The sequence below is a fragment of the Sander vitreus genome, chromosome 1 (assembly GCF_031162955.1).
Source record: "Sander vitreus isolate 19-12246 chromosome 1, sanVit1, whole genome shotgun sequence".
NCBI classification, from domain to species: domain Eukaryota; kingdom Metazoa; phylum Chordata; class Actinopteri; order Perciformes; family Percidae; genus Sander; species Sander vitreus.
In genome coordinates, this window is record NC_135855.1 from 16,180,060 (window position 1) to 16,197,543 (window position 17,484).

Sequence of the window (17,484 nt, forward strand, 5' to 3'; positions counted from 1 at the left end):
GAATGAACCTGACTATAAAGATGACATGTAAGTAGATGGTTGAGACCATGCAGGACAGAAATTTGGCAAGGCGCTTACAGTACAATCAAACAAACGCTATCCAGACTGAATTATACACCCACTCATCACAACCTGGGCATGATCCTCTGCCTCTGTGAAACACCAAATTAGGACATTGCACTGTGACATGGTGGCTGTAAATTTAGCATGTGACAGTGCGGAATAATCACGTCCAGTGAACACAGTGGTGCAGAAACTATGTGGTGTATACACGGTCAACAGGACTAACACTCTAAACATAACCAAATTACAAAGAGGCACATGTGGATCCACTTTCAATATGTAGAAAGAGACAAAGTGCACACTAATATGACTGCAATTTATATTGATTTATATTATTTTCTTCCATTGTAAAGAGAAATGCACAGTGCAATATTTTTAAGCTAAACACCGACCGTCTGTCAATTTAATTTCCTTAAGAACTGCATGTAAATTGCGTTAACACACACAACCACAAAAATATAAACACACATAGCGTAATCCAATACCAAATGGGATTTCTAACAGATGCATTTACATTCACTGTTAATTTTCACACCGTGTTCACCTCGAGTCACAGCTCAATAAACATTCATGACTAACATTTAAAATACATCTCTGAAGGTACACTTACGATTTCACAGTTATTATCACAGCATAAGACATTTAGAAATATACAAATACAGCAACAGGGTGCAGGCATAATCCTATACATTAATATCCCAGAATATAAAAAAGATACCACATATTACATAGAGCACACTGATCGGACTTTTATCTTTTGGCAAAATTTGAGCAAAAGAATCTTATTTATTATAATAAAAAGTGCCTGTGATTGTGATTCAGGTTATTTTAGTTCATTAAAGGTACTTTGGTACTAACATGATGATAATTGTTCACAAATTTGACTCATGGTGTTAAGTCGTCCTGGGGTTTACAACTCAGCTCGTGAAAATAGTTAATGACTTCTGTGGCTCTGACGGAGCTTTACCAAGTCTAACAAAATACCGCTGAGGATGTCGTCAGGTTTATCTCAGCTTGGGCTTAGAGACTTAAGAGTTATAACAGCCTGTGATACAAACTGGAGGTGTTGAGATTGAAAGATGTGGTCATTTACCAGGTACAGAGGGTATAGCAAAGAGATTCTGTCATATTGCATTATGGGAAAGGTCAACCATGTCCCTTAAAAATTACGTTCCCATACAACAAAACTGCATTCTCAATTAGGTTTCGAAGGGAAAACTATTTTGTTTGCCTAAAGTCGTAGGGAGGAGAAAAGAGTGGATGGATGGGTCAAACAACAAACACAGGGCAACCGCTGTTTGTGTCCCGTGTGAAACCAAAAGTCAAAGTTGACTTGGTTATTTTTTTACTTAACCTACATCACATACGTAACTAAAACTACATAACAAAAACAAACTTCTTTTAACCCTAACCATGATCTTTTACTAAACCTATGCAAGTAGTTTTTTTAAATTCACAGCGTTAAAGCTTTAGTGCGTAACTTTTTGATATTAATGAACGTCTGTTTCATTCAAGCCATTGCCAAATGAGTTTCTACAAAGCTAATTAAGACTATCAGCTCCACACAACTCTCTCAAAAATCAGTATGGCTATGTTCAGAAGATTGTGGCGTCCAGCGACTTTCCCACGCAAAAACTCGAGTGAAGATAATGACCTCTTCTGAAGAGTCCATCATGTTTTATTAATCCTCCGTGTCCTCCTTGAGCTACTAGCAACTGTGTGGAGGTGGGGTGGGTGTATGTGCGCGGTCACAGAAGGCTTGTATCATGTGGACGAGCCGACAGTGATGTTGTCATTACTTCGAATTCCTTATGGGGGCGACAGAAACTACTACGCACTAGCGCCATTTATATAGAGAGTATGGCCAACTCAAATCATGGGCGCCATATTGGATACCAACGTCAGATGACTACAGTGTAACCCTATGGGGCGAATATGCTATCTTGAAATAAATCACTTATTTTCACCATAAACAGGCATATACATATTATTATCAATGTTTGTCAATATGTAAAAGGCCCATATTCCAGTGTATATTTACTTTCTATATTGTAAATGGCCCTCTAAAAAATGCCTAATAAGTCTCTGAGCAGTGTTTACCTTTCTAATGTCCGCTAGCATACAGGCTAACTATAGCTAGCTTTGTGTGTAACGTAACAAAAACCCACCCATCTCAGAGGAGCGAAGCTCAATATTTCATTCAATAAAATGATGGTACAAAAGGAGCACTAACGCCACAGGTCTTATGTTGACAACATGGACGCAGATATAGGAAACTCCGAAGGCAGTTGTAATATTTACCTAGCAGGCTAGGCTAATGCTGTTGCGCTAACGTTAGCAAACATCGTCGTAGCGTTAGCTAGCTGTCTAAACTTATGAAAAGCCGAGCAACATCCCCGTCCAAGCTGTGTTTCACTTTCCCTCCAATATTACTATGAACATAATAAAGACACCTGGACTCGGTTGAGACCAAAAGCCATATGACTATGGCAAGATCACAAGTATTTAGGTACATGGAGTGCTAGCGAAAAAAGCTAACTCTAGCATAAGGCTAACTTCAAACTTCATTCATTTCTAAAGCAGTGTTAGAACTTTTTTGATAGCATGGTACATATTAACGATGGTATTACTATATTTGTCCAATGTAATTTGTTTTCATATCGAAGAGAGAAATTGACATTTACCTCACACAATAATGAGTAGTCACTTAGTTAGCCTCCAGTTTGCTCTTTTCACCTTCAGCTCCCATACTTTTTGCCTTTTTGGTTCACAGTAGGGGTGGTACGGTTCACAAAATCCACAGTTCGGTTCATATCATGGTTTTTAGGGTCACGGTTTTCGGTTCTGCACGGTTCTTGTTATTTTTTCTTTTAATCTTTAACACTCCAGACATATACTTCAGCATATGATATATAGCTAAAATTAGCATATTGAATGCATGTTGCACAATACATGCACACAGTGGCAGTTCTATCTATTGTTTTATTTCCGCTGTCATCATAGGTAACATGAAATCCCAAATGTTTCCACACACCAGACTTATACGACGCTGGCGCATCCTCCAACTCCGGGCAGCCTTCCTTATCTCTCCCACTTGACATTTCTGCATGTGACGTTACCTGCAGCAGCAGCACTCCGCACTCCACACTCTACTTGAGGAGCGGTCGGCTCGGCGCCTCTCAAACTCTGACGAAAATCTTTTAAACTGACCTTTGTCGATCAAAAAAGCAGACAGATTCAGCAACTGTATGGCCTATTTCTCGTTTAAAATGTTTTCAGAAACACTTTTTGGTGAACTATTTTCGTAAAATACGAGATCGTATTCAGAACGAGACGCCATTAGAGTCTGTTTTGGAATTCGGGAGCAAGAACAACGTGACGCGTTCGTCCAATCAGCTGCCATGTGTTGCATTCGTCACGCTCATCCCCATTGTCGTTTCCACTAAGTGTTTTAACATAGGTGTCGAAAGTGGGCACTACGGCAGTAAGTGGTTAGTACACATTAACAGTGTACTGACGAACCACACACGCTCCGAACTGAGACAAGCGAACCAAGCGGTTCGGATGTTTTTTCATGAACCGTACCACCCCTAGTTCACGGGGGAACTTGTGAAATCTTTTGCTGCTTCCCTGTCTTTCAGTGCAGCCAAATGTGCAACAGTTGGGCATTTTTTCCGTGATTTATGCCATTTTTTAAATAATTTATTACATTTTTCCACTATTCCCTGCACTATGTAAATGTGAATCAGATGAATGTGGGTATCCAACATGGAGTCCACAAAACACGTGACGTGACCACCTTGGAACCAATCGCATAACGGGATAGCTCAGAAAATTTGATTCCCTAGTTGGCCAAACTCTCTCTAATATACAGCGTTGCTACGCATTATAGTTTTAACAGTTTCATAACGTTCACCTGTCGCTGGAAGATACGGTTCCCTCGAAATGCACTTCTGTTATATGGGAACATATTTTTTAGGAGACAGGGTTGCTTCACTACTATCATGGCTGTAGACTCTTTGTTTAGGCGCTCACAGAATAAAAAAAAAAAGTATGTTTGTGGAAACATATAGTACGAGTCACTGACTCAAAAGCAAAAAAAACAAAGGATGCACTTAGGTTTTTTTTAAATAATGCTCACACAGCTTGTAAAATAAATAATCAAATATTACTTAAGATATTTTACAAACCGCTATTAAATTATATAAATAAGTTTACACACAATCCTCCTGATAGATCCTTCTGCCATTGATAATGCTTAGACTCGCCATAGAGTGATGTGTGCTGCGGACAGACGTCACATGTGTGTTCAAATGAGTCGGGCTCTGCAAGGAGCATTTCAGGATCACACGACAGCAACAGCTCAGCTGCTGGTTGAACTGCTTCTGGAAGGTCTCGCTCAATAGGTAAAGGGCGAAGGGGTTGAGACAGGAGTTGGTGAAGGCCAGGATACGAGCTATGACGCTGCACACAAAGTGAACAAGAGAAGTGTCCACCTGGCAGGGGAGAGACAGGGTTGGGAAAATGGTTTATAAGATGGACAGACAGACATTAGAGGTGTGCCTATACTAGGGATATACTCAAATACAAATTCATCATTTGGATATGTGCTCTGAACAGATACAAACAGAATCTGAATTTCTGTCCCAATGAGCTACTGTGGTTGTTTTGTTGTCAATGGCTTTCAAATGTTTTATCAGACACTCAAAACCAACTTTAAACTCATCTAGACTTGCTTCCATTATACAAATGCACTACATCAAGTTTTTAAAGAAAGAATCATGCAATATGGCTGAGTGAAATTCTGTATTTCTCACTAATAAAGCCACACATTGGACTATCCATTTCCAACTTGACTATTAATTACACAGCTAATAATTGTAATTTTTAAAATAATTTGGTTACATGGTTAAAATATGTTACAAATGTTGTTGTTGTTGTTTTATTTTTTAGAAATAAACATATTGGAAATTTAGAGAAGTGTCTTTTGTGTACCTGTGAGTAGTGATAGGAGCGGTATAAGTAGATGACGTGACAGGGAAGCCAGCATACCGCAAAGAGACCAACAAAAACCAGCACTGTTTTGGCCAATCGCTTCCTTGATTCAACCTGTTGGGTGTAGAAAATGTTTTTTTCAGAACCATTATATAAATATTAGTGTTTGACATACATTTAAAAAATTATATTTTAGTGTATTTTTGTCAATGGTAGAAGAAGTATTAAAATCTGTAACTTAAAGGTACTCTAAGCAATGTTGGGTGACGTATTTTCAAACAAAACGAGACTAGCTTGCCCCTCCCTCTTCCTCATCCCATCCCCTCCCACTCCCTTCCGTGCTTCTGCACAATAACCCCCACCCCCAACTCCTTCTTGTCGTTATTGGCTGGAACGCTGGAACACTGCTTCGTGGTGCAGGTTGGCACAATTTGTTGTTGTTGCCGTTTGTGGACCCTGGGCTGTCTACAGAGACTGCGTTTTTTTACAGTGTGTTCAGGGGACAGGCAGCTCGCGGATAGTGAGGAGATGTTTGCTGTATGTGACAAAAAATGTTGTAGCCTAAAATACGGGTCACATCGCTTAGAGCCCCTTTAAAGTAGCTATTTGTAATTTTCAGTTAGCGTCGATTCTAGCGGCCGCTTTGGACAAAAGCGATATCGTTATTACTACACCTGCTGTCGTAAAGGTCTTTTCTTTACAGTGCTTTATTGACTGCTGTAGATTAATGAATTAGCGTTACCAGGAGGTCATATAGTTGCGATGAATGTTTTGCTCAGACAGAAAATCCTTCATTTACAATAAAAGAATATGTTACAGATGCATTGTTGCATTTCAAGTGTTGCATACGGTAACTTAGCCTGGATGTATCGTGAGCTATACCGTTTATCACTGTCACTATGTCACAAGCCAAAGCAATAAGAAGTTGTTGTAGCAACCAACATAATAATAACTTAGATTAATATAGCGCATTTCACGAAACCCAAAAAAAGAAAATAGTAAGCCAACACAAACTCGAACTAAAAAGAAATAAAAAGCGGGCGCTACATGTAAATGGAAGGGGGGTGTAATTTAATGTTGGCTACTAACGTACAACCACATCGCGCATTGTTATGAATGAAATACACATAGTATTTATATACCGGAGGCCCAATTCAATATTTTCCTGTGATGGTCCTGCTCCAGTATCAGCCATAACTACTGCAGATAACTTCTAAAATAACATTAAACATACAAAAAACACAGGCTTTTCCGGTGTTACAAAGAAATCTGTAAGGCGTTATTATGGAACCCATGCAACATTTTCATTGAGTTTGACCAGCCGATACCGATTTTAGCTGATTCCGATTTCATTTTTTCTAACCTCTTTACAGCACACACAAATATTTATTTTCTATCTTTTCTTTAATAGAACATTTACCATTTTTCATAGAACATAGAACATTTTTTGAATAGATAATCGATCACTATAAAATAGAACTATATAAATTACTACTGGTGAAATTCACACACATCTAAAGTGCAATGTTATGGAAGAACCATTTCCTTCTTTTCACATCCAATATCCAACTAAAAAAATGTGATATATTTAGCAAACTTCTGTATGTATGAAAACAGGGAAAACAGGTAAGGGCAATAAAATAATATATAAATAACAAATAAAAATTAAATAAATATAGCCTTGCAGTATAAAGTTATTTCTCTAAACACACACACAGGCCTGTTTGAACGTCAACAGTAACGTTACCTGAAAACAGCGTGTAGTTCCTTTTTTAGCAAGTTTGCTTTATTTGTGCATAAATATGAACAATACCGTTGATGTCAACAGGCTTATCTGCTGCTAACATTAGCTACCGGCGGTAGGTTTTTAATGTTGGTTTTGAGCGCTATGCATCCTCACTAACCTGGAATGCATTTTAAACAGTAACGTTAATACAGCGTGTCGGATGAATACAGCGTCTCTTTTTTTTACACAGCAGCCAGCGGGGCGTCAGAGGCAGAGGGACCGTAGCGTTCGCTAACGTTAGCTTCTTGTCTCATCTGGGGTCTGATAAACAGTAAATTCATCAAAGTCAGTGTGCCCAACGCTATTTTCCAAAAAACTGTAGCTGTCATATTTCACGGGACCCGCGTGAGTGCGGTTTTCATGTTCCAGTTTTTCAGCCTCAGAGGGGAGAGAGAGAGCGGCTGACTGTTTGCCTGAGATCAGTAGAGCAGACGACTCTGCAGAGCCGTATATAATTACGACTTTATGACATTTCATAAAAAGCTGATTGAGCGGCAGTGCGCCGCTGTTACATGCATATAGCGGAAACCTTGTATGTGCACGTGTGGTGCTGATGTTGCGCGATGTAAATCATGCGCCTCCCGAGTGAATTTGACCGGCATAAAATCGGCATATGTCAGACTGACCGGCAGGTCGCCGGTTATGGCCGATGACGTGAAAATCGGCCAATTCCGGTCACCAGCCGGTCAATCGGTGCATCTCTAGCATCCATGCTTACGCAAGGTAACGTAACCCGATTTGTTCAGGTCCTATCCCGCTGACCAATCGGCTATCCTAACCTTAACCACTCGAGATCAATGCCTAACCCCAACCAATCGAGCTGCTTCATAGGACGGGACTTGCCTAGAAGTTACGTGGAATCCATAATAACGCATCTGTGAGACATCAGAATGTGTGCTCTGTAGCACCGTGCCATAAATCGTAATGTGACTTTGCGGGAAAAATCGGACCCGGACAGAGGCTTTACTAAAACTATATAAAAAATAGTGTTCTTTTCACTGCCTTGTTTGCTCTTACACGTCATTTATGCTCATTAGATGAAAAATTACACAGTTTCAGAAACCTTAAAAAGTTACATATAGCAACTTTAAGTAAATGTAGCAATAAAACAATGACCTCATGACCTGAGTATGTCCCAAATCTGGCTACGGCCCTGATAATTTGACTTTAGCTTGAACACTGGCCTGTCGTCTTGCATGCACGTTCCCCTCCACAGGTATGTTTGAGGCGCTCCTCATCAGGCTGCGGGCGATGAAGGTGTAGTACACGGATATGACCAGCAGTGGAATGACGTAGAAAATGAGGAAGGAGGCCATTGAGTGGATCTTAGGATGCAGTTCCCCAGATGTGGGATAAGGGGCGCAGGTGACAAAGCTCTCATTAGTGGAGGTGACGTTGAAGGTATGGAGGTCAGAGAATACAGCCTCGGGGATAGCCAGGATCAGGGAGAAGAGCCAGATGAGTGCCGCCCGCAGGACAATGCTGGTAGTGGTGCTTGATGTTTGGATGTCCAGAGGCTTCACGATGGCCCTGTACCTGATAGATAGATAGATAGATAGATAGATAGATAGATAGATAGATAGATAGATAGATAGATAGATAGATAGATAGATAGATTATCAGTAGGTTACGCATCTTACTGTGAGAAGCCACATTTACTCTCACACCACTTTGTGGGCAGCAAATGTTAAAAAAGTACCATAAAAAGTGGTCCCCTTTTAACACTTGAACCATTAAATGGCAACTTATTTCATTTGTAGTGCGGTTGCATGCGTTTAACACTTAAACCAGTGTTAACTGATTTCTTGGCCACTTGGGGGCAGCAAAAACAAGCTGAAAACATAACATTGACATATTATCACCAGTTTAGATGATACGGTGAATGTGTTAGCAAACATTTGCATTCATTTTAAATCGTCTCTGGTGAATTTAAGTTAAAGATTTTGCTCTTTAATGTTCCACTTGCTGCCAGGAAGTGTACAGTTTTACATTTTTTATTTATTTGTTCTGCAGCAAAACAATAAGATGAAAACTGGTATAAAGCTCTGTGGAGCTGAGGGAAACTGCAGAGTTAAAGATGATTCTCTTCACCATCAACGACCCTTTTACATACAAGTAGTCATGTGATCTATTTTTTAATGTAAAACATTGATTATAGTTGGTTTAACAAAGAGAGAACAGTACGGTGGAGTTGAAATGTTTATGGCAGGAGTTTGATATTACGTTCTCAAGTTCAGAAGTTGTTATGGCATTGTTTTAATAAAGACTCAACTTTCACTTCAAGGTGCTTTGTTTTATTAAAATACTTTTGTTTTTCTATTAACATTCAGACTGTCAAATAAACCAATAATAAGCCACCAGCCAAACTAAGGAAATTATGTGCAATTATAAATATTAACTCGGTTTTAACAACAATCCAAATGTTAATAAGTTGTTAATAAATTAAGTTTGGTCCAGGTGTTCTGCAGCTCTTTGTCCAGAAAATATGGGGTCAAATGGTTTGTTGGAGGGGTCATCCTGCATCAATAAAAAGCAAAAGTCAATTACAGCCAAAATGACAAAGCAAATATTATGCTTTAGAATACAAACAAGCCACATGCATTTTTTTTTAGCATTCTGTAAATCAAAAAAGTTGTCCTTCAACATCTCTTAAAACTGATATACTGCATTATGGGTAAAAGCATTACCCCTGTTGAACTTGAGGAAGTAATATAGAAAATGAGGGAATGAAAAACAAGCCTTATGTAGAAGATAACATCCACCTAGTGGTGTTATTAATATTTTGAATGCGTAATGATTATTAAAAGTATTGAACAGGTTTAACCCATGTAAAAGAAACAGAAGGCAGGCAAGTTTATTTAGTTACATCTTGTTTCTATTTCCCCAGACTCGAAACCTAATTTTGTTATGTTCCGGGAAGTTGAGGACCCAAAGGCAGAGAGCAGGCAGGCAGGAGAAAGTTGACGAGGATTTATTGATAAAACACAAAAATAAACTAAGGAAGTCCTGAGCGCAGCAGCAGGCAAAAACCAATACCAAAAATGAAGAAAAAGAGAATCCAAAAAAAAAACCAAGGGAGTACAAAAAAAACTGGAATAAACATGAAGCACAGAAACTGACGGGAGCTGACACTGGGAGATACGACAGGAACACGCAAACGCAAAAACACACAATGATCTGACACAGGACAGGGGGAACACAAAGACTAAATACAGAGGGTAACGAGGTAACAAGAGGCAGGTGACACAAGAGCGGGAAAACACAAGACATGAAGTAAAACCAGACAAGACAAGACAGAAAACCAGACTATCAAAATAAAACAGGAAACAGAACATATAACAGGACAAGACCGAAAATCACACAATCACAAGGAGACAAGACGTGACAGAAAAACAGACTATAATACGACAAGAACAAAACACCAAAACCATAACAAATTTGAAAACACCATTAAATCCAAGGATAATTAATTATACAGTAAATGTTGTGCTCAGTTGAAATCATGACCCTGACACCAACAAAACTGAGCTGAAAGCACTTTGAGTAGCCCACAGGAGGCTGGATTTAGACATGTTTTCTTAGAACTGAACTGCACAACACAACAACAGGCTATTTTTACTCCATTACATTTTTCATTATAGAGAAATATAGTCGTTTTTACTTGAATAAAGAAGGATGCAATGGTTTTATTCTCAACTTTAACTTTTATTGTTGCTTGTGTAGTTATTAATATGAATTTGTATAGAGCAATTTTTTTAATACTGACACATTTTTGTCTTCTGTCTACTTTTGTGATAATCATGCTCCTCTTTGCAAATCTATAGACGTTTATTTGCGATGGACGTCAAAGATGATGATATGGTCGGAAAGTGTAAGTCACACCTAATTTAAATGTGTGCTGACCGTGTTAATAAGCAAGCTAAATCAGTCAATTTACAATAACTTCCTGTGGTTTTACACAGAAAATATATGTAATGACCATCAATTATTTTATGTCAGGTATCCCAAAACTCCCCAAACAAAGATTAGGTATGTACAAAATATGAACCATATCCATGATACTGTGCAGTGTGCTGCCAAATGACAAAGCACAGTGAATTCACTATGCTTTGTCGGAATGGTGAAAGTTTGAAGGAGGAGCAGAACTGATAGACACAGGGGTTTAATTAAATGTGAGTGTGAAGACACATCAACGCTCACCTCTCTAGCTGCCATGTCCAGCACCTTCCTGTTGCTGCAGCATACAATTAGAATTATTGAACACCAACGATACACAGAGAAGCTTGTCCAACCGAACGTGAAGTTAAACCCTCTGAGCCCTGTATCTGATTTCCTTTGCACCTACTCCCATTATTTTACAATGTGATGCAAATTGTAGCTACTTTTAGGTGACAAATACTGTAGCGAATGTATGACAATACCAAGATGTCTTTCTTTGGATGAGTGGCTGTAACGACTAACCTTAAAAGCAAGAGTTTTTATTCCAACCTGTAACTGAAAATGAGGGCCAGGGATTCATTATGGCACATAAGGATAAAGAGAGCTATTGTTTGCAGTTATAGTAAAATTAGTCCATTCTGTGACCTCAGCACTCGTTACTCCTATGAGGTTCATTTTGAAGAAACGTCTGATCGCAAACCATCCAACCAAAATGTCTAAAACAGCTTCTGCAGGAGGAATCAAGGCTCAAATTTGATTATAGCGTGTTCACAGATTCCAGATAGCTGCACTTACATGTATGTCTGTGACAAGTTTGCAGTTTGTATGCAAACTTGAAGCATTTTACAGGTACAGCTGATATTGTTACTAAATTACTGCCTTAGTTTGGCAGCACAGTTTTACAGGGTAATATTATTCTACTGAGGTAAAGTGAAAGAAGCAGCCTCTATTCAGATGTATGAACATAAGCCATAGCTGTAAAAAATGTAAATAGACTCACATGATAATGATAAGCCAAGTGACTTCCATAATGTAAATGACAATCAAGATGGCTGATTTAACCGTTGAATGTTAATCTTGCAGCTCAACAAAGATGTGCATCTATGGCCATGGTCCCAATTCATGTTGAGACTCTAGGAATCATTTATTTGAGTTAAACATTATTATTAGTTACACAAAGCTTAAGGACAAAGATCAATTAACTCACCAAATTCTGTTTTTCACAATATTCTTTTCATCTCCTTTCTCTCCTAAGGTTATTGGTTCATGGCAACAGAAAGGTCTGACAGTGAGGAAGGATAAGGACAGGGCGAGAAAAAATAACGAAGTGGCCTGATGTGGGGAAAAATAATAAGATGAAGATGAAGATTAAGAAGAACTAAAACCATGTGCACGCCCACGCGTACTCGTAAGTGCATAAAACAATATTTCCCACAAGAAGTTATTGTCTGAGTTGATCCAGATTTTTCTCTCTCAGGTTTTACACGGATGATTATACTGTGCTATTTATATTAAAGCATCATTAAGCATATTTTACATGAAACCTTCAACTACACTGTGACAGTGATATTTTTTTGTCACCTTAACAAGCAAAAGTCATCTTTTCAAACGCTTGAAATTACAAAATTGAGAGCAGTATATTTATTTCTTTAGCAATTGATTAGGCTACCGTATGTACAAGCGGGTTGGTACACGTGTCAGCAGCCTTAAACAGAAGCAGCTCTGTTGTGCGTAATACTCTCCACATCAATACACGGTTACATATTTGATTTTTATTATAATAATAAAACATTTAGTTATGGCCTGTAACGACAAAAACAAGAGGACATTTGCATAATTTCGCTGCCAAGTGGCCGTTTTAAAGTGATTATAGGGTCAACAAAATATGATAAACAAAAACCGTAGCCTACCTGTCAGCAGAAAGGGCCGTGAGAGTGAACACAGACACCCCAACCGAGGTGAGCTGAATGAAGGGGATGACTTTACAGCCCACTCTCCCGAACAGCCACTCCTCTGACAGGTAGCGGCTGGCATCCACCGGAGCGCAGGTCACCAGCAGTAAAACATCCCCGAGCGCAAGACTCGACATGAAGAGATTCGGCACATTACGGATGGATTTGGCAGAGCAAAACGTCTTGATGAGCGTGATGTTGCCGATTAGCCCCAAAACGCTTATTACACCGTAAATTGAAGCGATGACCACGCCGGTGAACCACATCGTCCGTGCCGTGCCTTGGAGAGTGACGCTTCGCGATCGCGTTTGGTAACAGATAGTCCATCTCTCCCACCGTTACACCAACTGACCACTCAAGAAATGTTTCAAATTCTGTTTTCGCCTACGGACAGGTCCTTTGGGGTTTCCGAAAGAAAAAAAAAATGCAGTGTTGACAATTTTGTGTCCAACTTTAGAGTTGAGTGCACGTCCTCCTCAGTGTTTGAAAGTGGGGGTCCGCTATAGTGGGGTGTCACCCTGTGCGCTCAACGCGCCATGCACCAACGAAGACGTGCTAAATCCATATGTGTGTATGTGGTATTGCATTTAAGAAAAAAAGATAAGAACATTATAATACAGTTTTTCCCAATCGATTAGGCACACTTACTGAAACAATCTTACAATTGTCAAAGTTCTATTACAATCTAGTAGTAAGTACAATCCTCACATCACGTGGTACATTCAGCACAACACTATGTGATCTGCAAAAGGTGATTACTCAGTCAAAAAGAATTAACCCATTTTTCAAATGTAAATAAATCCATCAATGAATAAATCGTGGTCATGAAAACAAAAGGTTCCTTTATCATTGCTTGGACCAAGACAATCAACATGCAAAGACATCTTGTCAAATGACAGTGTACTCTGAAAAAGTGATAGTTACCCCACTATGTAATATTGTCCAATTGCTTATATATTTAGGCAGCTGAATAGTATTTATGTCAGCCATGGTGCACACTATACTTTCAACAAAACATTGATATCTCATTGTATGTACACACCAGCCAACCGCAAATACATAAAGAAAACTTGTACAGAAAAAAAGTTATACAACAGCAAAATGATCAGGAACTACTGTACAGTATGTGCAAGAAAAACTCTAATTTTTTTGATATTTCCATGTGCCTTTGCCTTTCTTTGGCTCTTCCGTGTCCTCTGTGCTCCCCTCTCCCTCTTCCTCTTGCTCTCCCCCTCACCATACCACCCCTCTCTCTCATGCCCCTTCCTCTTGCATGGGCAGGCTCTTGCCTGCCCATGCAAGGCCCTCTCTCTCTCCTGCATGCTCCATATTCCACAGCTGTAAAATTCCATCTTATCCTTGCAGTATACAGTAAATGTGTTTGAGAGCTGATTGGTTCTGAATTTCACCTGGCAGCTAAATTGGACAGCATTTGCGTTTGGTTGTTCTAAATTGTGAGGAAATTGAATTGTTCCCCATTTGGCCTAAGTCTATCCATTTGACAACTCTTGCAACAATACCACAAAACTGTTATGTACTGTATCTAATGTATGTGTGTGTACGTATGAGAGAAAGTGCTTAAAAGTTTGTAAAGATATCTAATCATGCGTTTCTTTTTTTACCATTGTCATCTATCTATCTATCTATCCATCCATCCATCTATCCATCTATCCATCTATCCATTTATCTATCTATCTATCTATCTATCTATCTATCTATCTATCTATCTATCTATCTATCTATCTATCTATCTATCTATCCATCTATCCATCTATCCATTTATCTATCTATCTATCTATCTATCTATCTATCTATCTATCTATCTATCTATCTATCTATCTATCTATCTATCTATCTACGAAGGGCTGCAGCCTCTTTTGCAGCAGGATACTTTATTACAGTTAAATATTTAGTCACAAGTAGCTTTGAGGGAGGATCATGCACATATGCTGGAATTACAGTACAGTAAGCTAAGCAAATTGGATTTACAGCAAAGATTAGGCTACATCATAAATTATATTTTAACAACACAATTGTAAGTTGTTTCGAAACATGCAGGTTCCCCTTAATTATGTTAGTAGAGAGCCGAGAGGAAATAAGGGCAGAATGATAGGGAATTACATGCAATTAAGGTCATTTTGAATTACATAGCCACTGTCTCAAATCCCCACCAAGCCCCTAAAGTGCATTTTTTGTCAGGGTCAAGAACAGGATCATGGCAGTGCTATATCTTATAATCTTGGAGTTTAATGTATCTAAAACTCAAAATGTTCCCATTGATATGAAATTTGACAGAGATAATGTCATTGATGCTAAGAGAGTTTACATTCAAACACTGTTTGGCAATCAATGACCATGGCATGTAAACACAGAGATGGTTGCCAAGCACAGGAGTGCCCTTCTGAAATGTAATTGCAGTGCAGTTATTGTTAGTGGTTTTAGCAATCTGTTGTTGAGTCATTTGACCTCTTAGCTTTTATGCCGAATGCACAGCATGACTCTGAAAGACAGAAACATTTGGAGAAAGTACTGTGAAAATATGTCTGGAGATTGTTGGAGTGAAAAAGAAAGACTTCTTACGTGAGAAATTGAGTGCATATTGCATATTGAGTCTATCAAAACACACACAGAGTGAATCAGAGCATTGTTATGCTTTACCTGCTGTCAAAAGTAATCATTATTCCAACTGTTTTATTTACTCTGCTATATTTCTGTGTAGCTTCTTTATTCATATCCACTGTTTTGTGTGCTTTTCAGCTGGACCAGCCATACAACATCAATGAGTGTGATGACGTCAGGGTTGGTATTTCCCCATTGTTCAAATAAGGTAAAGTGTGGACAACAGTTAAAGATGATGTAGGTAGGATTGTGAAGACCCAGGACTTAGCAAAAAAAGAAGAAAAGAAGAACTTCTCAGTCCCTCCCCCCTTTCTGCTAAAGCCCAAAACGGTCTCCTAAGCCCCTCCCCCCACAAGGGAGAATGAATGTGTGTGCATGAGCAGTGATTAACACGCAGTTAGACAGTTTTTTTAATTACCTGCATCATGTAGTTCTACTCTAACATAGGGTCAGTTTCAGCAAATATGACAGAAAGTTAGTTTTATAAGTCTCACCTACTGCATCTTTAAATGCTCTGAAAAAATATTTAATAGTGCAGAATCAGGCACACAACGTTTCGGCCCAAAATTTGGCCTTCCTCAGGTGTGAGGGCCGAAACGTTGTGCCTGATTTAACTGTTGTGCTTTACCTTATTTGAACATTTACTTTTTTGTCCTACACCAGCAACTACATGGATGTGCACAACATTGTCTTTTTTTTTATTTCTCCATTGCCCATTACCCTTCGACCTGAAATAGCGTGACACAGGCTCTTACCTCTGCTATTACCCATCCATCAGCTGATTAACTTCCTCAATACACAGTGGATGTTGTTCTTGTTGCTGCTGCCCCCGTTTCAACCACTGCATTGGCTAGCAGCACGGGCAGAGTCGGCTACATGCAGATGAATATTGTAAGCTGCAAGTAGAAATGACCCTGGTAGGGATAAATATTTTTTCAATTGAAAAGAACTGAAGCTTTATTACAGACTGACAACTTGATCAGAGCATACCTCGCCTCTCATCCAATGTGGGTTGCAATAGACTGCAGCCCACTGCCACCCTTAACAGGATAGAGGGGTTTAGAAAATTGATTTATCAAATTGACTGCTGTTACCAAAATTGATTTCGAGACAATACTAAGAGCCTATAGCCATGCCAAGCCATGTTCTGTATGCTGAGGTACGGCGGTGCCTTGAGCTGAATGCTATTGTTAGTATGCTAACATGCTCACAGTGTTGATGTTTAACAGGTAATGTTTAGTGAGTAACACTTTACTTGAAGTTTTCTACATGAGTGACATGACACTGTCATGACAAAGTCATGACACATGAACCCTAACCCTAACTTGTCATGACAAAAACCGAATGACACTTACTAAAAGAAGCATTATGTCATAACCGTTTATGACTTGTTTATAATGTTTTATGACACGTTCATGACAGTGTCATGTCACTCTTATGTAGATACCTTCAAGTAAAGTGTAACCGTTTAGTGTGCTAAGCATCTTAGTTTAGCATGCTAACATTTGCAAATTAACACTAAACACAAAGTACAGCTGAGGCTGATGGAAATGCAGGCACGGTGAAGCAAAATCTTGGACAAATTATAATTTTGATCAGAAGATGGCGGTAGATTACAAGTTAAGGGATCACCAAAGTTCTTGCAATTCATCCTGAGGGGGACATGAATGTGTGAAGTATCCATCCAAAGTCAAAGGTTCAAGTCATTAGGCTTTATCCTCTGGGAATCATAAATGTCTGTAGAATATTTTGTGCCAATCCATCCAGTAGATGTTGAAATATTTGTTCTGGACCAAAGTGGTGGATCGACCTACTGGCACTGTCATCCATAGAGCCACACAGCTTTGCTGTAAATTAAGTTAGCCAAATTAATCATTTAGATTCCTTGAAAGTTTTAACCTGTTTGACGAAGCCTTTTCCCTTGGCCAGTGCTGATTGTGCTCTTACATCTTTTAAAACTGCACGCTCAGTTCAGATCCAGTCATTTAAAACTATGACCCATGTAGTCCGAAAATGATTAAAAGCATTAACCAGATAGTGAGTCATGTTGTGCTCCTGTGAGGGCTATGAGATGTGGTGTTTTCACAGGCTGACTGGTTGAATTTACCTGATCTTCTGCTTGGTCCACAT

The 17,484-nt window shown here is 39.1% G+C and overlaps 1 protein-coding gene across 1 annotated transcript; it reads right to left on the reverse strand.

The window, feature by feature from the left end:
- Window positions 1–4,277: 4,277 nt before the first annotated feature.
- Window positions 4,278–17,484, reverse strand: grpr (gastrin-releasing peptide receptor). The gene is made up of 5 exons (XM_078258430.1): window positions 17,462–17,484; window positions 12,694–13,062; window positions 8,029–8,380; window positions 5,059–5,172; window positions 4,278–4,559 (listed from the first exon to the last, which is right to left on the reverse strand). Exons 1-5 carry the CDS (start codon window positions 17,482–17,484, stop codon window positions 4,278–4,280), a joined length of 1,140 nt encoding a protein of 379 aa, XP_078114556.1.